At 38.6% G+C, this 21,628-nt stretch overlaps 1 protein-coding gene across 5 annotated transcripts in view; it reads right to left on the bottom strand.

Annotated features, from left to right (window-relative positions):
- Positions 1–21,628, bottom strand: part of TDRD5 (tudor domain containing 5) — a 104,295-nt gene that overhangs the window by 81,826 nt on the left and 841 nt on the right. For 4 of the 5 annotated variants that reach the window (XM_057535822.1, XM_057535838.1, XM_057535852.1 and 1 more), the window contains exons 2-4: positions 16,447–16,692; positions 15,430–15,837; positions 13,290–13,483 (exon numbers count right to left, since the gene is read on the bottom strand). In XM_057535822.1, the coding sequence (XP_057391805.1) occupies positions 13,290–13,483; positions 15,430–15,837; positions 16,447–16,678 (834 nt within the window). In that variant the 5' untranslated portion in view covers positions 16,679–16,692. Of the gene's footprint in view, positions 1–13,289; positions 13,484–15,429; positions 15,838–16,446; positions 16,693–17,521; positions 17,656–21,628 lie in introns of those variants that run through there. The other variant, XM_057535828.1, reaches the window with a different exon arrangement.

Below are 21,628 nucleotides of genomic sequence, written 5' to 3'. Positions count from 1 at the left end.
ATAGGTAATTTATTTTAATATTTTTATTACTTAAATGTTGCTTATTCAAAATAAATATTTTAAAGCAAAAATAAAAATGCATTAAGGAGCATATAACATATACACAATTAAAATGTATCACAACAATGGCACAAAGGATGGGAAGAGAGAAATGTAAATCTATTGTTCTAAAGTTCTTAATCTACATGAAATAGTATAATATTACATGAGGATCAACTGTGATAAATTAAAAACATATGTTGAGAACCCTAAGGCATCCACTAAAAATATTTTTAAAGAGTTATAACTAATAAACAAATAACAGCAACAAAACAGAATCATAAAAAATACTTAATCAGGAATAAGGTAAGGATGTCCCCTCTCACCGCTGCTTTTCAATACTGTTCTAGGAGTCCTAGATAATTCAATAAGATAAGAAAAGGAAATAGAAAGCACAGCTGATCCTTGAACAACATGGATTTGAACTGTACAGATCCACTTACACACAGATTTGTTTCAGTAAATATATTAAAAAGTTTTGGAGGTTTATGACAAGTTGAATAAACTTGTAGGTGAACCACGTAGCCTAGAAATATTCAAAACATTTTTAAAAGGTATGTCATGAATGTATAAAATACATGTAAATACTGGTCTATCCTTAATAGGCATAAGATGAGTAATATTCAATATAAAAATAATGTCTTCATTTTCTTACTGTTTTATAACTGTGCTTTCAAAGAATTATATTACTGTACAGTATGTCTCTCGTAATTGGAGAAACTGCTCATCAGCCTATCATCACAGGTAAGTGGTTTTTTAAAAAAATGGAACAATGCTTCCAATACTGTATTATGAATATAATACTGAATGTCATAAAAATTTTATAAGTCATTCATTAGTGTACAGGCTAGGCTACCATGAAGCAATCATATCGATTACTTTAGGCTATCATAAAGCAATCACATTGCTGCTTCTACAACATCAATGCATGAATCACTGTACCTGTAACTAATATTATTTTCTGTTTCACATTATCTTTTCATTTCTGATGTCTAGTGTTAGTAATATGTATAATATATACAGTGTTTTGTATCATGTAAAACAATATTGATATAAGTACTGACAGATGATTCATCTTGTAAACAGACAATATACACTTATGCTATTGATAAATATAGTAGAGTTCTATAAATATATTTTTCTTATGATTTTCTTAACATTTTTTCTCTAGCTTCCTGTATTATAAGAATACAGTATATACTAACATATAATATATAAAACATGTTAATCAAATGTTTATGTTATCAGTAAGGCTTCTGGTCAACAGTAGGTTATCAGTAGTTGTTTTGGGGGAGTCAAAACATATATGCAGATTTTTGACTGTGCAAGGGGTGAGCACCCCTAACCCCTGCAGTATTCAAGGGTCAACTGTATAATAATTCAGAAGGAAGAAATACAACTATCTTTGCTTGAAGATGACACATTTGTCTATATAGAAATCCCAAAGAATCAACCAAAAAACCGGAATGAATATGCAATTATAGCAACGTTGGAGAATACAAAGTTAATAATACAAAAGCCAATCACTTTCCTATATACTAGCAAGGAACAAGTGGAATTCTAAAAGAAAAACACATAGCCATTAACATTAGTGTCCCCAAAATGAAACACTTAGATATAAATCTAACAAAATAGGTACAAAATCTATATGAGGAACAATACAAAACACTGATGAAAGATATCAAAGAACTACTACTAAATAAATGGAGAGATATTCCATGTTCACAGACAGGAAGACTCAATATTGTCAAGATGTTAGTTCTTCCCAACTTGATCTAAAGATTCAATCCAATCCCAATCAAAATCCCAGCAAGTTTTTTTGGGGGGATATCAACAAATCAATTCTAAATTTTATATGGAGAGACAAAAGACCCAGAATAGCTACCTCAACATTGAAAGAGAAGAACAAATTTGGAGGACTGACACCATCCGACTTCAAGATTTACTATCAATATAAAGCTACAGTAATCAAGGCAGTGTGGTATTGGCAAAAGAATAGACAAAGAGACCAATGGAACAGAACAAAGAATGCTGATGTAGATCCTCAAAAATACAGCTAACTGATCTTTGACAAAGAGAAAAGGCAATACAATGGAGAGAAGAGAATCTTCAACAATGGTGCTGGAAAAACTAGACATCCACGTGCAAAAAACTGAATCTAGACACAGACCTTACACCCTTCACAAAAATTAACTTAACATGGATCACAGACCTAAGTGTAAAATACAGACTATTAAAACTCCTAGAAGACAACATAGGAGAACACATAGATGACCCTGGGTATGGTGATGAGTTTTAGATACAACACCAAAGATATGATCCATAAAAGAAATAAGTGACAAGCAGGACTTCATTAAAATTAAAAACTTCTGCTCTGTGAAAGACAATGTCAAGAGAATGAAAAGACAAGCCACAAACTGCCAAAAAAAGAATTGCAAAACACATATCTGATAAAGAGTTGTCATACAAAATATACAAGGAACCCTTAAAACTCAACAGTAAGAAAACAAACAACCTAATTAAAAACTGGGCAAAAGATCTGAGCAGACATCTCACCAAAAAAGATATACAGACAGCAAAGTAAGCCTATTAAAATTTGTTCAACATCATATGTCATTAGAGAATTGTAAATTAAAACAACAGTGAGATACCACTATATACCTAGTAGAATGGCCAAAATCCAAACACTGACAACACCAAATGCTAATGAGGATGTGGAGCAACAGGAACTCTCATTCACTGCTGGTGGGAATGCAAAATGATACAGCCACTTTGGAAAGGAGTTTGGCAGGTTATTGCAAAACTAAACTAAACTCTTATCATACGATAGAGCTATCATGCTCCTTGGTATTTACCCAAAGGAGCTGAAAACTTATGTCTACACAAAAAACTGCACACAGATGTTTATAGCAGCTTTACTCATAACCAAAACCTGGAAGCAACCAAGATGTCCTTCAGCAGGTAAATGGATAAACTGCAATATATGCACACTATGGAATATTACTCAGTACGACAAAGAAATGAGCTATCAAGCCATGAAAAGACATGGAGGAACCTTAAATGCATATCATTAAGTGAAAGAAGGCAATTTAAAAGGCAACATTTGTATGATTCCAACTATATGACATTCTAGAAAACACAGAACTATAGAAACAGTAAAAAGATCAGTGGTTGCTAGGGGCTAGGGAGGAGGGAGAGAAGAGCAGATGGAGCACAGAGGATCTGAGGGGCAGTGAAACTATTCTGTGTGATACTACAATGGTGGATATATGTCACTACACATTTGTCAAAACCCACAGAATTTACAATACCAAGAGTGAACCCTAATGTAAACTGTAGACTTTGGGTGATTATGATGTGTCAATGGAGGTTCATCAACTGTAACAAAGGTACCACTCTGCTGCAGGATGCTCATAGTAGAAGAGGCTGCATGAATGTGGGGGCAGGGAGTATATGGGGACCCTCTCTACTTTCTGTTCAACTTTGCTGTGAACCTAAAACTGGTCTAAAAATTTTATTTTTAAAAATTAATCCAAAAGAAAAAAATAGGAAAAAACCCCACAAAAATCAGATTTAAATCAAACCATACCAGTAATTACACTAAATATAAATGGTATAAACACCCCCATTAAATGACAGAGATTGACAAATTAAATAAAGAAGCAAGACAACCATATACTGTCTAAAGGAAACACATTTTAAATATAAAACAGGTATGTTAAAAATAAAAGTATATAAAAAGATACACAGTACTAACATCTAAAGAAAGCTAGCATCACTATGGTAATATCAAACAAAGTAGACTCCAAAACAAGGAACATTATGAGCCATAAAGAGGGACATTTCATAATGATAGATAGAGCAATTCATCAGGAACACATATCAATCCTAAATATGTATGCACCTAACAGAGATTTATAATATCTGAAGCTGAAAGGTAAAATAGACAAATTCACAATTATATTTGAAGATTTCAACACTGATCCTGCAGTAATTAATGGAAAAAGTAGGAAAACATCAGTAAAAATATAGAATTCCTGAATGACACTATAACCAACTTTACTAATTGACATTTATAGAACACTCTACCCAAATATAGCAGAGAACACTCTACCCAAACATTCTTTCAAAGTAGATATGAAACATTCACCCACATAAATATATTTTGGGCCACATAAGTCTCAATATATTTACAAGGAATGAAATCAGACTATGTTTTCTTAACACAATCAAATTAAATTACAACTCAACATCTCTGAAAAGTCCCCAAATATTGGAAATTAAACAACATGCTGTTAAATAACCCATAAGACAAAAGAAATCACAAAGGAAATTAGAAAATATTTTGAACTAAATGAAAATACATCACATCAAAATTTGTGAGATACAGCTAAAGTAGTACTTAGAGAAAATCCATAGCCTTAAATGTTTGTATTAGAAAAGAAGGACAAAAACCAATGATCAAATTTTCTTTTCTTGCTCTTAAGGTAAATATTAACCCAAAATAAACAGAAAGAAGGAAATAATAAAGATAAGCACAGAAATAAATGAAATAGAAAACAGGGAGGAAAAATCAATAAAACCAAAAGCTGGTTCTTTGAAAAATCACTGGATAAATCTTCAGCCAGACTGATCATGAAAAAAAGAGAAATTATCAATATTAGGAATGAAAGAAGGAGCTTCACCATAGATCCTACAGATCTTAAAAAGACAATGAGTGAATATTATAAACAAATTTATTTCAACAAATTTGACAACTGAGATGAAATGGACATGTTCTTGAAAGACAAAGTATCAAAGCTCATTCAGAAAGAAATGGATAATCTGGGACTTCCCTGGTGGCGCAGTGGTTGAGAATCCGCCTGCCAATGCAGGGGACACGGGTTCGAGCCCTGGTCCAGGAATATCCCACGTGCCATGGAGCAACTAAGCCCATGTGCCACAACTACTGAGCCTGTATGCCACAACTACTGAAGACCGCACACCTACAGCCCATGCTTCGCAACAAAGAGAAGCCACTGCAATGAGAACCCCGCGCACCATAACGAAGAGTAGTCCCCGCTTGCCGCAACTAGAGAAAGCCCACGCGCAGCAAGGAAGACAGAACGCAGCCAAAAATAAATAAATAAATTTATTTAAAAAAAAAAAGAAATGGATAATCTGAATAGCTTTTTATCTGTTAAAGAAACCGGGTCTGTAATTTAAAATCATTACCCAAAAAATCCCCAGGCCCAGACTGCTTCACTGATGAATTCAGTGAAATGTTTAGGGAAACCTAATACAAACTCTTGCCAAAAAAAAGAAGGAAAATGTCCCAACTCAGTTCAAAAGGCCTGTATTACCATGATTCCAAAACCAGATAAAACAATACAAGAAAACTACAGAACACTATACCTTATGAACATTAACACTAAGGTCCTTAACAAGAAAACAGCAAATCACATCCAGCAATATATAAAAAGGCGAATACATGACGACCAACATGCTGGATTCATTCAGCAACATAAGGTTGCTTTAACGCTAAAAAAAAAAAAAAAAAAAATCAATGTAATTTATCATATAAAGAGATTAAAAAAGAAAAAGCTCTACAGAATTCTGACTCCAATTACAATGTGTGTGAGGGTGTTTCCCCATATCCAAGCAATTCTTCAACACAAGCTGGGTGTCCTACAATTCAACTCAATTCTGACATTGGAGATAGCATTCAGATTCCAAGGTTAAGGGCCAAGTTCTACAAGACTGAACCCCCACCCCATCCTCTGACTTCAGATGACAATTGCAAGTCCAGGTTGTTACCTGAGCTTCTGATCCAGTGGCTACAATCAGGTTTCCACAACCCTCTCCTTGGGTTCAGTTTAATTTGCTATAATGGCTCAAAGAACTCAGAGAAACATTTTAATTACTAGATTACGGGTTTATCATAGAAGGATATAACTCTACACCATACACAAAAAGTAACTCAAAATGGATTAAAAACCTGAACGTAAGACCACAAAACATAAAAATCCTAGAAGAAAACTTAGAAGGTGAGCTCCTTGACCTCGGTCTTGGAAATGATATTTTGAATTTGACACTGAAAGTAAAGGCAGTAAAAGCAAAAATAAACAAGTGGGACTACATCAAACTAAAAATCTACGGCACAGAAGACCTCGATAAAATGAATGGGAGAAAATATTTGCAAATCTTATATTTGATAAGGGGTTAATATCCAAAATATATAAAGAACTCTCACAACTCAACATCAAAAAAAACTAAATAACTCAATTAAAAAATTAGCAAAGGATCTGAACAGACATTTTCCCAAAAACATACAGATGGCCAACAGGTAAATGAAAAGTGACTTGATATCAGTAATCATCAGGGAAATGCAAACCAAACCACAATGAAATATCACCTAACACCTGTTAGAATGACTACTATCAAAGAGACTAGAAATAACAAATTGTTGGCGAAGGTGTGGAGAAAAGGGAACCCTTGTGCACTGTTGGGGGGAATATAAATTGGTGCAGCTACTATGAAGAACAGTAAAGAGAAACACCGTATCATCCAGCAACTCCACCACTGGGTATTTATCCGAAGGAAACAAAAACACTAACTCAAAAAGATATCCGCACTCCCATGTTGACTGCAGCATTATTTACAATAGCCAAGACATGGAAACAACCTAAGGGTCCATCGAAGGATGAATGGATAAAGAAGTTGTGGAATATGTATATCAGCCATAAAAACAGAAGGAAATCCCACAATTTGTAATAACAATGGATGAAACTTGAGGGCATTATGCTAAGTAAAATAAGTCAGACAGACAAATACTGTATGATCTCCCTTATATGCAAAATCTGTTAAACAAAAATAACAACAACAAAAACCCAAACTTAGAAACAGAGAACAGATGGGTGGTTGCCAGAGGCAGCATGCTGGGGGTGGGCAAAATGGGTAAAGGTGGTCAAAAAGTACAAATATCCAGTTATAATCAGTCCTGGGGATGTAATGTACAGCATGGCAATTATTACTTATATATATATTAACTGTATATTAATAATAATATATATTCTATGTTAATAATAATATGTATTCTATAATTAAAAGTTGCTAAGAGAGTAAATCTTAAAAGTTCTCACGACAAGAAAAACAATTTGTAACTGTGTGGTGATGGATGTTAACTACACTTACTGTGGTGATCATTTCACAATACATACATATATCTAATCCTGTTGTAATCCTGTTGTACTGAAACTAATATAATGTTATATGTCAATTATATCTCGATTTTTTTAATGAATGAAAAATAAATACATAAAAATAAAAAGATATAACTCAGGAAAAGTCAAATGGAAGAGATACATAGGGCAAGGTATATGGGGAGGGGCAAAGAACTTCCATGCCTTCTCCTGGCATGCCATTCTCCCCAAATCTCTAGGTGTTCACCAACCTGGTAGCTCTCTAAACCCAGTCTTTTGGGGTTTCTATGGAGGCATCATTATATCAGCATGACTGATTAATCATTGGCTATGACTGAACTTAATCTCCAACCCTCTAATTACATGGCTGGCTCCAATAGCAACCCATCCTTAGGTGCTTTCCAAAAGTTACCTCATTAAAATAACAGAAGATACCTTTATTGCTCTCTTTACTTAGGAATTTCCATAGGTTTTAGGAGCTCCGTGCCAGAAAAGGATGAAGACCAAATATATATATTTCTTATTATAAATCATAGTATCACATCCTATAATCATCTCAATGGATGGAGAAAAATTCAATATACATTCATGGAAAAAATTCTCAGAATCTAGGAATAGAAGAGTATTTCCTCAATCTAATATAGGGCATTTATAAAAATGCTACAGTTAACATAATAGTTAATGATGAAAGAATGAATGCTTTTCCCCTATAGTTAGGAACCAGGCAAGAATTTTTACTCTCACCACTTCTATTCATTATTAAACTAGAGAAACTAGCCTTTGTCATAAGGTAAGAAAAAAAAGCCATATAGATTGAAATGGAAGTAAAACTGTCTTTACTCCCAGTATAAACTAGAGATGAGTTTATCAAGTACCTTGATTCAAGGTCACAGGATACAAGGTCAATATACAAAAAAAAATTGATTTTCTACATACTAGCAATAATTAATTAGAAAATAAGTTGACAATACCTTTTATAATAGTATCAAAAATATGAAAAATGTAGCTGTAAGTTTAACAAAATATATGCAAGCCTTGTGTACTGAAAACTATAAAACAGTGCTGAGAGAATTTACAGACCTAAATAAATGGAGAGCTATACTGTGCTCAGGAATCAGCAGATTCACTATTGTCAAGATGGGGCTTCCCAGGTGGCGCAGTGGTTGAGAATCTGCCTGCCAATGCAGGGGACACGGGTTCGAGCCCTGGTCTGGGAAGATCCCACATGCCGCGGAGCAACTGGGCCCGTGAGCCACAATTACTGAGCCTGCGCGTCTGGAGCCTGAGCTCCACAACAAGAGAGGCCGCGATAGTGAGAGGCCCACGCACCGCGATGAAGAGTGGCCCCTGCTTGCCACAACTAGAGAAAGCCCTCGCACAGAAACGAAGACCCAACACTGCCATAAATAAATAAATAAACAATAAAAAATTTAAAAAAAAATATTGTCAAGATGTCAATTCTCCCCAAACTTATCTATAGATCCAATGCAATTCTCATCAAAATCGCAGAGAGCGTAATTATTTTTGGTAGAAATTGACAAGCTGATTTATATCAAATTAAGTTTATATGGAAATTCAAAGAACCTAAAGTAGCCAAAGCAATTTTTAAAAGAACAAAGCTGTAGGACCTAACCATATAATTTCAACATATTATAAAACTACAGTCATCAAGACAGTGTGATACTTCCAAAAAGACAGATCAATGTAGATCAATGGACCAGAATAGAGAGAGAGACAGAGAGTCCTGAAAGAGACCTACACATACATGAGGTCAACAGATTTTACAGAAGTGTCAAAGTAATAAAGTAGTCCAGTGAGGAAAGAGTGTTTTTCAAAAATAGTGCTGGGGATTTCCCTGGCAGTCCAGTGGTAAAGACTCCAAGCTTCCAATGCAGGGGATGCATGCTGGATCCCTGGTTGGGGAACTAAGCTCTCAAGTGCCATGCCCCATGGCCAAAAAATAAATAAATAAAATTAAATTTTAAAATAATAGAAATTTTTAAAATAGTGCTGGAATAATTGGCTATCCATATGCAGAAAACTTTGATCCATACCTGGTACCTTACACAAAAATTAACTTGAAATAGACCTAAGAACTAAAATCAAAAAACTTCTAGAAGAAAACATAGGAAAATATTTTTGTGACTCTGGATTAACCAAAAATCTATTAGGTAGGCAAGAACGAAAAGAAAAAAATAAATAAATTAGATTTCGTCAAAATTAAAGACTTCGCCACAAAAGACAGGATTCAGGAAATGAAGAGGTAAGCACAGACCAGGAGAAAATATTTGCGAAACATGTCTCAATAAAGGACTTGTAACCAGCATACATAAATAACTCTTCCACTCGATACAAAGAAAACTCGATTTTTAATAATGAGCAAAAGATATTATTAGACACTTCAAAGAAGATATACAAATGGCAAATATACTTACGAAAGGATACCGAATATTATTCATCATTAGAGAAACTTCAGTTAAAGCCATAATGAAATACTACTATACACGCACTCAAATGGCTACTGTTTTTTAAATTGATAACATCAAATGTTAACAAAGATGCAAGTGGAACTCTTATACATAGCTCATGAGAAAGTAAAATTGTACAGCCACTTTGGAAACAGTTTGGCAATTTCTTAAAAAGTTAAACTTACTGTCTGACCCAACAATCCTACTCGTAGGTATTGGCCCAAGAGAAATGAAGTCAATGTTCATACAAAGTGTAAGCAAATGTTCATAGCAGCTTTATTCATAATACCCTAAACAGGAAACAACCCAAATATTATCTAATGGTGAATGGATAACAAACTGAGGTATATCAGTACAGTGGAATGATACTCAACAAGAAAAAGGAACAAACCACTGATAAATTCTGGATGAATCTCAAAAGCATCCTGTTAAAGAAGCTAGACACAAAAAGCTAAGCATTATTTAATCCCACTTATATGAAACTCTTGGAAAGTCAAAATTATACTTATAGAAAGCAGTGGTTGTCTGTAGCTGTAGTTGGGGAAAGAGATCAACTACAAAGTGGCATGAAGGAACTTTGGGGAGAAGATGGAAATGCTGTTTCTTGATTTTGATGGTGATTACACAACTAGATACATATGTTAAAACTCAAGGGCTTCACCAGAAAACTACTAGAGCTAATCAATGAATTTGGTAAAGTAGCAGGATACAAAATTAATGCACAGAAATCTCTTGCATTCCTATATACTAATGATGAAAAATCTGGAAGTGAAATTAAGAAAACACTCCCATTTACCATTGCAACAAAAAGAATAAAATATCTAGGAATAAACCTACCTAAGGAGACGAAAGACCTGTATGCAGAAAATTATAGGACACTGATGAAAGAAATTAAAGATGATACAAATAGATGGAGAGATATACCATGTTCTTGGATTGGAAGAATCAACATTGTGAAAATGACTATACTACCCAAAGCAATCTACAGATTCAATGCAATCCCTATCAAACTACCACTGGCATTTTTCACAGAACTAGAACAAAAAATTTCACAATTTGTATGGAGACACAAAAGACCCCGAAGAGCCAAAGCAATCTTGAGAAAGAAAAACGGAGCTGGAGGAATCAGGCTCCCTGGCTTCAGACTATAGTACAAAGCTACAGTAATCAAGACAGTTTGGTACTGGCACAGAAACAGAAATATAGATCAATGGAACAGGATAGAAAGCCCAGAGATAAACCCACACACATATGGTCACCTTATCTTTGATAAAGGAGGCAAGCATATACAGTGGAGAAAAGACAGCCTCTTCAATAAGTGGTGCTGGGAAAATTGGACAGGTACATGTAAAAGTATGAAATTAGAACACTCCCTGACACCATACACAAAAATAAACTCAAAATGGATTAAAGACCTAAGTGTAAAGCCAGACACTATCAAACTCTTAGAGGAAAACATAGGCAGAACATTCTATGACATACATCACAGCAAGATCCTTTTTGACCCACCTCCTAGAGAAATGGAAATAAAAACACAAATAAACAAATGGGACCTAATGAAACTTAAAAGCTTTTGCACAGCAAAGGAAACCATAAACAAGACAAAAAGACAACCCTCAGAATGGGAGACAATATTTGCAAATGAAGCAACTGACAAAGGATTAATCTCCAAGATTTACAAGCAGCTCATGCAGCTCAATAACAAAAAAACAAACAACCCAATCCAAAAATGGGCAGAAGACCTAAATAGACATTTCTCCAAAGAAGATATACAAATGGCCAACAGACACATGAAAGAATGCTCAACATCATTAATCATTAGAGAAATGCAAATCAAAACTACAATGAGGTATCATCTCACACTGGTCAGAATGGCCATCATCAAAAAATCTACAAACAATAAATGCTGGAGAGGGTGTGGAGAAAAGGGAACCCTCTTGCACTGTTGGTGGGAATGTAAATTGATACAGCCACTATGGAGAACAGTATGGAGGTTCCTTAAAAAACTAAAAATAGAACTACCATACGACCCAGCAATCCCACTACTGGGCATATACCCTGAGAAAACCATAATTCAAAAAGAGTCATGTACCAAAATGTTCATTGCAGCTCTATTTACAATAGCCAGGACATGGAAGCAACCTAAGTGTCCATCATCGGATGAATGGATAAAGAAGATGTGGCACATATATACAATGGAATATTACTCAGCCATAAAAAGAAATGAAATGGAGGTATTTGTAATGAGGTGGATGGAGTTAGAGTCTGTCATACAGAGTGAAGTAAGTCAGAAAGAGAAAAACAAATACAGTATGCTAACACATATATATGGAATCTAAGGGAAAAAAAGAAAAAAAAAAAGGTCATGAAGAACCTAGTGGCAACACGGGAATAAAGACACAGACCTACTAAAGAATGGACTTGAGGATATGGGGAGGGGGAGGGGTGAGATGTGACAGGGTGAGGGAGTGTCACGGACATATATACACTACCAAATGTAAAAATAGATAGCTAGTGGGAAGCAGCCGCATAGCACAGGGAGATCAGCACCCCGGGGGGGTGGGATGGGGAGGGTGGGAGGGAGGGAGATGCAGGAGGGAGGAGATATGGGAACGTGTGTATATGTGTAGCTGATTCACTTTGTTATAAAGCAAAAACTAACACACCATTGTGAAGCAATTATACTTCAATAAAGATGTTTAAAAACAAAACAAAACAAAACAAAAAACTGAAGGGCTTCCCTGGTGGCACAGTGGTTGAGAATCTGCCTGCCAATGCAGGGGACACGGGTTCAAGCCCTGGTCTGGGAGGATCCCACATGCCGCGGAGCGACTGGGCCCGTGAGCCACAACTACTGAGCCTGCGTGTCTGGAGCCTGTGCTCCACAACAAGAGAGGCCACAACAGTGAGAGGCCCGCGCACCGCGATGAAGAGTGGCCCCCACTCGTTGCACCTAGAGAAAGCCCTCGCACAGAAACGAATATCCAACACAGCCAAAAATAAATTATTTTAAAAAAACACAAAAAAACTCAAACTGTACATTTTCAACGGGCAAATTTTACTATATGTAAATTATGTTACTAAAGCTAATTTTTTTAAGTTACAGAAATGAAGCACTTTTATGTCTTTAATTTCCATGTGCTTATTTTGAGCTCTACTTAGGTTGTTATCTTGCTGACTTAATCAGGCTTTTGTTGGCTTTATTCTAGTAGGTTTTACTCAAAGTCCTTCAGCATTATAGTCACAGAAAAATACCAGGATTGCAGTGCTCAGGGCCAGCCATTCAGGTGAAGATATTCATGAGTTAAGTCGCAAATACGCTTCTATAACTTTGGTGAGAAGCTGGAACTAGAGATACAGATTTGGGAGTCATCTGCAGAAAACAGCTGAAACCATGGAGTTGATAAAATTGTACTCTTTTCTCACTGCCACCTCTCATTTCTTACTAATCCACAGAACCATAGAAAATGCTTACGTTAAATGTGAAATAAGTGAATGACTTGAATTTTAAAAGGTCAGCTTTTCCATGAGAGCTAAGTAATAGCCACTGAATTCAAACACGTTTTTGGTGTATTTATAACTCCAAAGTCGGATATCTCACCTGGTTTAATTTTTCAGTGTGATTCAGCCTTGAAGTCTCCACCACATTTGACCTAGAAATATTCTCCACGTCCAGTATTCGCTTCGGTGGTTCCCTGTTTGAAGTGGGTTGTGAAAAGCGTGCCATTGCTACTGGGGAGACTGTGGGATATGACCCTTGTTGCTTCCTTCTAAAAGGCTGGGTAAAAATTTTACCTTTTGCGAATAAAAGAAGAGGAGAGAAAAATTATCACTAACAATTTCTAGTTTTCTGGTGTTTATATAGAGAGGCTAGGCCCTCAACTTAGAAATAAAAATTAAGTAAGCTTACATTTTTATATTAAGCCAATAAAATTTACATACAAGGGAATGAGTAGTCACCTACAGAAGAAAACCAAGAGATCATAAGTGTGTTACTGAAAGGTTGGGGCTATCTAAAACTCCACTTAAGGACACCTGAATGTAATTACAAAGAGGCAGGATTCAATAGGTATAAACCTAAAAAGCTGTATCCTGTTTAGGAGACCAAAAAGTCTTCAAATAAGGAATCTGCTTGAATTATGCTTTTCAAACTGGATAACCATCTAGTGGTATGGGGGGAGGGGGTGGGGAATGAAAAGCTACAGAATAAAGGATATTCTTCCACAGTATAGATTTTTTTTCTTCAAGATTTGTAGGGAGGGGAATACTACAGGAGAGGTATATTCTGTTATACAACATGAAAGACAGATCACTGAACCCCACCATGGCCTAGCTCTTTCTTTACCCTAAGATCAGGCTCACACACACAAAAAAAATTACTTCCAAGATATCCTGATGAGGAGTAAGGTACCATGTATGAGGAAAATGAACAATTCAATCACTGGGAAGGAATATCCACCCCCCCACAAGTCAGTAAGTTGGCAAACTGCTTTATACAACTCAATCTCACATAAGTTTAATAGCATGAGTTACTCTCCCAAAGTTTGAGCACCGCAAGAATACTGATACAGGGAGTTCCCAGATGGCCTAGTGATTAGGATTCCGGGCTTTCACGGCCGTGGCCTCGGTTCAACCCCTGGGGGTCAGGGAACTGAGATCCCACAAGTCGTGCAGCAGGGCCAAAAAAAAGGTTTTTTTTTAATTTTTAAAACAAATACTGATACGGTTGAGGTTTAGACTCAAAACACTCAGTGGCCCCCATAGCCTTCCCTGACCAGAGCCTGTAAATCCCCTAGCATATTCTTGTCAAATTACACTTCCCACCACAATTTAAATATTGGTTTGTAAATTCATGATATTCTCACGGTTCACCTATATTAATCTAAATACAGATTTTGAGAAAAAGAAAAATCATTGAAATGGGCATAGAATTCCCCAAATAGGCAGTGTATAGATTCTATACTGTCAAGGGTCTAGAGGGACACTATACAAATGATCACATCAGTTTTCTGGGCCTTTAAGAGAGACAGTGATTGGGTAGGAAAAGCACTGAATAAGCAGTAGTAAGAGTTCAGTATCTAACTCTAGCTGTACCACTTTTCAAGTCATGAAATTTTCAGAACGTCATTTAACTTTCTTGAGCTTTGTCTTCCTTATCTATAAGGATAAGATTGGGTTACTCACCCAATGTGTCTATGGTATGAGAATCCAAGGTAAATTGCTATACAAATAAGGTGGTTATCATTACACTACATCAATTACTACAATGCCTGCTAGGATATCAAAGATCAGTGTTAGCAAAGATCAGATGGCAAATGCTACAAACTAGTATTATTTTTAAAACTTTTCATTTTCCATGTTATATCTTCTTTACCTGAACACATATAACTAACGTTCATTTACAGCACTCTAGAGAGAGCTGATCTTGCGTTTTCATAATAATAGCTACCACTTATTAGGAGCTTACTAAATGCCAGGCACTTTACAGACCCCCATCTCATTTAACCCTCAGCCTGACTCCAAGAGGTAAGTATTATTATTCCTATTCTAGAGATGAGGGAACTAAGGCTTAGACATTTTAAGTAACTCGCCTGAGATCATACAGCTAGCAAGTGGTAGAGCCAGGATGCAACTTCAACAAACTGTTGGAGCTTAGCCATTACATACATACGTACATATGTACTACAACTGCTCCAAAGTCTGCTGATCTGCAACACAGTTACCAGTGCTAATATGCTTACCTGCTGGCCATCCTCTCTGCTTTTCCTCGGATAGGCTCTTCTTCAGCCTCAACAAAGAACCTGCTCTGGTCTGTTCTACAGAAATGACATCTGCAGCGGCATTCAGCACTTCAAACATAGAGAAGAAGCCATACTGCACATACTGGAATGATCGTCCAAATCGCTTGGCAAATGCGTTTTCAAAATCAGAAAGGAGAACAGGAGATAACGCCAAGAGGTCTTTCAACTCACTCTTCACGACAGCTGGAAGAATAGGGGGCACCCTTCCTCGGTAAGGTACTTGCCGTTGAGAGCTGGGCCCAGAGCAAACACTGGCCCTTCCCCTCTGCACGGAGTTTCGAACCTTATGGTTGCCCCTCTGTTTTGCAACTAAACTTGCTATTCCTTTGGTGGATTCATCTGGAATGGCTAAGGAGGTGTGAAAAAAGAAATCATATTTAGGTGAAAACTTCCTTCCTTCTTCATTCTTTGCATCTGTGGTTATATAATTTTTAACTCTCCAAGGAGCTGTGTATATAGGTGACATGATAAACACGAACCCTTGGTTGCTCCATTTCTTGCATTTTAGACAACAGCTTGTTAGCTTCTCTATTACAGGATGAAGAGAGAACAGTAAAACCCAATTTATTATCACTGCTGCTAATTAACTCCTGAAAGATCTGAAACCCTGGAGATGAACACTAAACTTCCCTACAGTTATGTTTCTGTGCTTCGTGAAATTTTAAACGTGATTTCATAATTTGAAGTCCCATTAAGTTTCTCCTGACTTAAGGTGCAATAATATTAAATCACAGGCACAATGTAGTTTTTGTGAATGCACAGTATTCTGGGGAAGGTTTCTTGGTTGTGCTAAAGCTCTAACTCTGTCCACAACCTCTAAGGTGCCTATGATCTCTCTTCTCCCTCACAAAAGTAAAATCCCCTGCCGGGGATGCAGGATACTTGCAGAGCTAGAACAATTCTTTACTAAGTGATTATTATTAACAAAGTTCATAGACCTTCAAGTCTTAAACCTACCTTTCAGTATTACAGTACCGTCCCCACAGGGGCAGACACTGACAACATCAGGCATATCCAACACCAGCTCCATGGTGGACCGATACCCAAGGATTCGGAGTGGTAAATGGTTGCCAACCATCAAAAGGTACTCCTTTTCCAACTGCTGTGGGGTCAAACCATCTTTGGTGGAAATGAGAAGTGACCTTATTTCCTTCCTCAGGCATTCCTGTATACGCTCTTGTTCAGACATTGTGCCCTACAAGACTTAAGACAGAAACACTGCTCATGAGGAAAAGCAGGCAAACCCAAGATGGAAAAATAATAAGAAGTCTAAAAGGGCCAATAGTGGAATACAAACAACTGAGATGCGACTTCTACAGGTGATGAGGCAGAAGCAGTACCAAGAGGGTGCTCTGAAACTTCGTTTAGCAAAGCCCCCATACAATTCAGTCTTTATCCCAACCTGTGTTGATTAACCTGTGTGCATCGCAAGAAATCCCTGCCACGGCCTAGTGTGTGAGAAGTCCGAGTTCCTGGCTCGTTTTTCGGTGAAGCGTTAACTCGGATTGCTCGGGGTCTCACTCTACACTGCAAACTTCGTATCAGATAAACTTTTCGTCCACTCTTTGGGAACCAGGGCTGGGAAGGAGGCAAACGCAACACCCCTTTCCCAGCGCGAGGACAGGGCTCCGCGTTAAGACGCTCGCACCAGCGTACTTTCTCCACCCCAAACCCATGCGGAGGATCCCCTCGTCCCCTTCCAAGTCAACGACCTCATCGTTGCCCACCCCCTCCCTACTTCGCTCGGGCGAGGGGTGGAGGTGGGGGAGGGGGGCCCCTGCCCGAGGGGGGCCCCTGCCCCGCCCCCAACGTCTCCCAAGGGCGCCGGCAAAATGAGGGCTTGTCCTTCCGCCTGCCCCGGGGAATGCCCACAACCCAGGGTAAAAGAGGCAGGCCGGAGGGAAGCAGGCGAAGCGTCCCTCACCCTGGAGCTGGCGCCGGCGCTGCCGTCGTGGGCCTCACAAAGTCAAAGGCGCTCCCTAACTAGCGGCCACGGAAGAGGAGCTGCGAAGCGGGCTGCGCGCCTGCGCACCTGTGCCGGAGGGCCTGCGCGGTGCTCCCACGGCGCCGCGTTCCGGCCCTGAGGGCGCGCTGCAGGTGGGACAGTCGGGAAGGTCCTGGCAGCTCCGGAGTCTAGCCTGGGTTCCGCCCCAGTCCTGGGGCCGGTTGGCCGGGCTCCCAGGCAGCGTAGGTGGCCTTCTGGGATGGCAGGCGCCTGCCTCTTGCGACGTGCTTGGAAGACACGCGGTGCGGCAGCGCGCAAGAACCCCTCCAACCACCTCCCGGCCAGGGTCAGGGAGGGTCAGTCCCGCCCTACAGGACGGGCAGCCCGAGAAGGAGGCTGCGAGGTTTTTGGCCTTGGTGTGCCTCTCATTCACCCGTGGGGCTTATTTAAGGAAGAAAAATGATGCCCAGGTCTGATCAGCAGAAATTCTGATTCAGCAGGTCTAGGTCTATTGGGGAAATTTTAGGCAATTCTGGTGCTTGGTGGAGAATCACTGCTGAGCTAGATAGATGCAACTTAGGCTCCCGGAAGAGAGGAATGGGTGAGGCGAGGAGGGCTTCTTGAATGACTGGAGAACATTCCAGGGGCCCCTGGAAATGAAAGAGCTGGGAAACTAAAGAAGAGGATGTATTTGAGCAAATAACCTGGGGGTGTATTTATTGAATAGGTGGAAAAAGCCAGATTTATAAGGTGCTAGAAAACCAGAAAACAGTATATAAGAGGTGTAGACTAGAGAGGCATAGTATGAAGACTTTTACCTTAAAATATACAATCTAATTAAAGGAACAAGACAAACCAAAAGATAGCCAAGGAATTCGAATCAAAAAGGAAATCAGAGCACACGCATCTACTTTATCTTCCATCTAAAATCCCATGACATTAAAAAAAAAAAAAAAAAAAAAAAACCTCTAAGGAAGAAAATGGTCCATCAATGAACCAGGAATATTTTGTAATCTCTGAAAGACAGAAAAGATTTATGGGCTGGTTTATAGCAGAACGGACAGGGCTAAATAGCGTAAATTAACAAAAAGGAAAATGATGAGACATGAAGAATGGATCCAGCCAGATGTTCCAACATCTGAATGACAGGTGTTACAGAAACAACAGAATGGTGGTGAGGGTTGGATGTTTTAAAAGAAGAAAATGTCTCAGATTTGAAGAAAAACACAAATTTTCAGATTAAATGGGCCCTCTGAGTCCTTAGGATAACTAATGAAACTAAGATCCCATCCTAGACAAAACCTAGGAGAAAAAGAAGAGCTTTTATATAGAAATAGGTTACCGAAAAAGCAATGGAAATTAGACTGCCATTGGATTTCTCAATGGAACAATATCTTCAAAGCTGAAACTGGAATTCTTTACCAGCCAAATCAGCATTTAAGTGGAGGAAAAGACATTTCAGACACGCAAAAATTCTGAAAGTTTATCATCTCGCTAAACAACTTGAGAATGACTCCAGCAAAATGAACAATGAAATGAAAAACGACATCCCAGATTCTCATCCCCAATTATCTAAGATAATAGGTAACACATATGGAGCACTTACTACATGCTCTTTGCATAGATTATCAAATTTTCTTCCCAATTACTCTGAGAAAGGTACAGTTATGATCCCTGCTTTAAAGTGAAGAAACTGATAGAAATGAACAAGGATATAAGAGTGATAGGCAATAAAAACAAAACTTTTGATTGAATATAGAAAGTTATTGGTGAGTAATGTAAAAAAAAGGATTTTTTACAAAGATATTCTGGAGCTAAATCCCAGATCAATAACTGCTGAGTGTCAGGGGCTGAGTTTCTTCAATAAGGAGACCCCATTTGGAAGAGTAGCTACAATTGGAATCATCACCTGCTTGGGTTTACAATAATGCACTGTCATTCTCTGAGACCTGTCAGACTTCTGTGATGGCTAAACTGGGAAGTGAATGGGAATGAGGTGGGAACCATCACCCTAGCATCTTTCACGCCTTTGATGGTGACACTCACCTCTGGAATTCTCCAGGTATGTAGTAATGCTTTTGATCTACTATTTTGGCACTCCACTTGGCATTTTCTTCCAGAGTAGCCCTTACTCAATGAGTGAATGTGCCCATGTAGGAATTCTGTCAGTTGCTAAGATTACCTATTCCAGCTATTCACTTGGCAAGTAGGGTACTAACCATGGGATGAATTCACAGTCCCACTAGCCCTGCCCAAAGGTGAACTTGGACCAGAATTTAATTCATTTATCACCTAATCCCTATAAGCTCAGAATGCTGACAGCAAACAGTGATGTTTGTGTTTGTTTGAAATTAGTGATAGTTAACTGAAAAGTTTAGTTCCTCCTTTTCTCCAGAACAGTTATCCATAAGGGACTGCAAGACCTTTGGGGAAAGGCTGGAGAAAAGGTTTGCAGTCCTTAGGTACAGTGTTTCAGCAGCATCCTTCTTTAAGAATATTTAGGCTACACTCAAGATGCTCTGGGTCTGGGATCTGATTTAGTTCTTGGAATAGGATTGACAAGTCATGTCGCTCACTCATGAGGGGCCTCTGTTCACAAAGACCGAGAATTGTGTTTTGTTGGTTAGTTTGCTTTTGTAGTTACACAAATCAAAAAGACTTAGTGTGGGGCTTCCCTGGTGGCGCAGTGGTTGAGAATCTGCCTGCCAATGCAGGGGACAAGGGTTCAAGCCCTGGTCTGGGAAGATCCCACATGCCGCGGAGCAACTGGGCCCATGAGCCACAACTACTGAGACTGCGCGTCTGGAGCTGGTGCTCCGCAACGAGAGGCCACGACAGGGAAAGGCCCGCGCACCGCGATGAAGAGTGGCCCCCGCTTGCCGCAACTAGAGAAAGCCCTCACACAGAAACGAAGACCCAACACAGCCAAAAATAAATAAATAAATTAATTAATTAAAATTAAAAAAAAGACTTAGTGAGTCCTTTGTTGAGTTCATTCCCTGGGACCCTACAATTAATTACCACAACCAGAGAGCTCTGTGAGTCAGGCCAATGTGTTTGCCATCCTGCAACCTATTATGATGACCAGAGCCCACTTTTCTTCTGGTAATTAACTGTCTCCATCTGGTCTCCTCCCATCCCTGCTTGTATCTGGGAGTATATTTCCATTGCAGCTGCTCCTACCAGCATTCCTGCCTCAGAAAACAGCCAGTAACGAGTTTCTGTGTTGTGTGTGTGTTTTAAGCTTCTGAAGCTTTAATATATGCCTCATGACAAGTATGAGAGAATCTTTTGAAAACACAGTGAAGGAGTAGGTGAGTTAGAAGCTCATAAAAGAACTTATACAGCATTCCTACCTCCCACAGTTTTTTAACATTATGCCCAATTTGGGGCCATTTGATGTCACTGTTCAATTCTATTTCCCACAGCAATTACTCTAAGCTTTTGCCATCCCTATTAAACTTTTTTTTTTTTAATTTATTTATTTTTGGCTGCGTTGGGTCTTCGTTGCTGCGCGCGGGCTTTTCTCTAGTTGTGGCCAGTGGGGGCTACTCTTCATTGTGGTGCGCGGGTTTCTCATTGCGGTGGCTTCTCGTTGCGGAGCATGGGCTCTATGCACACAGGCTCAGTAGTTGTGGCGCACGAGCTTAGTTGCTCCGCGGCCTGTGGGATCTTCCTGGACCAGGGCTCGAACCCGTGTCTCCTGCATTGGCAGGCGGATTCTTAACCACTGTGCCACCAGGTAAGTCCCCTATTAAACTTTTTACACATTCCTGCCTCACCACTAGAAAGTGACTTTGCTCCGACTTCCAGAGACACACAGAAAGAGAAAGGGAGAGAGACAGAGAAATACTTTCTTTCAGCCATTCCTTCATGGCCAAATCCTTGAATAAACTGTCCACACTCATTTTTTCCCACTTTTTCATCCACCATTCCCTACTCAATCCAATCAGCCTACTACCCTGAACATCTTGTTAGTTTTACCAAAATCATCAATGACAAATCTTCTGACAAATCTTAAAGGCTTTTCAATCTTTTCATCTTAGATGATTTCTGTTTACTCCTGGTGTCCCCTCCCTTTCTGAAAATCTCTCCTCTGTGGGTGTCTCTGATGCTGCTGCACTGAGCTTGGCACCTAGCCTTCTGCTCTTATTTCCTATTTCTGTTATTCCATTGAATGTCCATGCACACCAA

This window comes from Balaenoptera acutorostrata, chromosome 1 (assembly GCF_949987535.1).
Source record: "Balaenoptera acutorostrata chromosome 1, mBalAcu1.1, whole genome shotgun sequence".
In the NCBI taxonomy this organism is placed as follows: Eukaryota; Metazoa; Chordata; class Mammalia; order Artiodactyla; family Balaenopteridae; genus Balaenoptera; species Balaenoptera acutorostrata.
The sequence above is the reverse complement of the archived record's forward strand: the minus strand, read 5'-3'. Positions and strand labels throughout refer to the sequence as shown.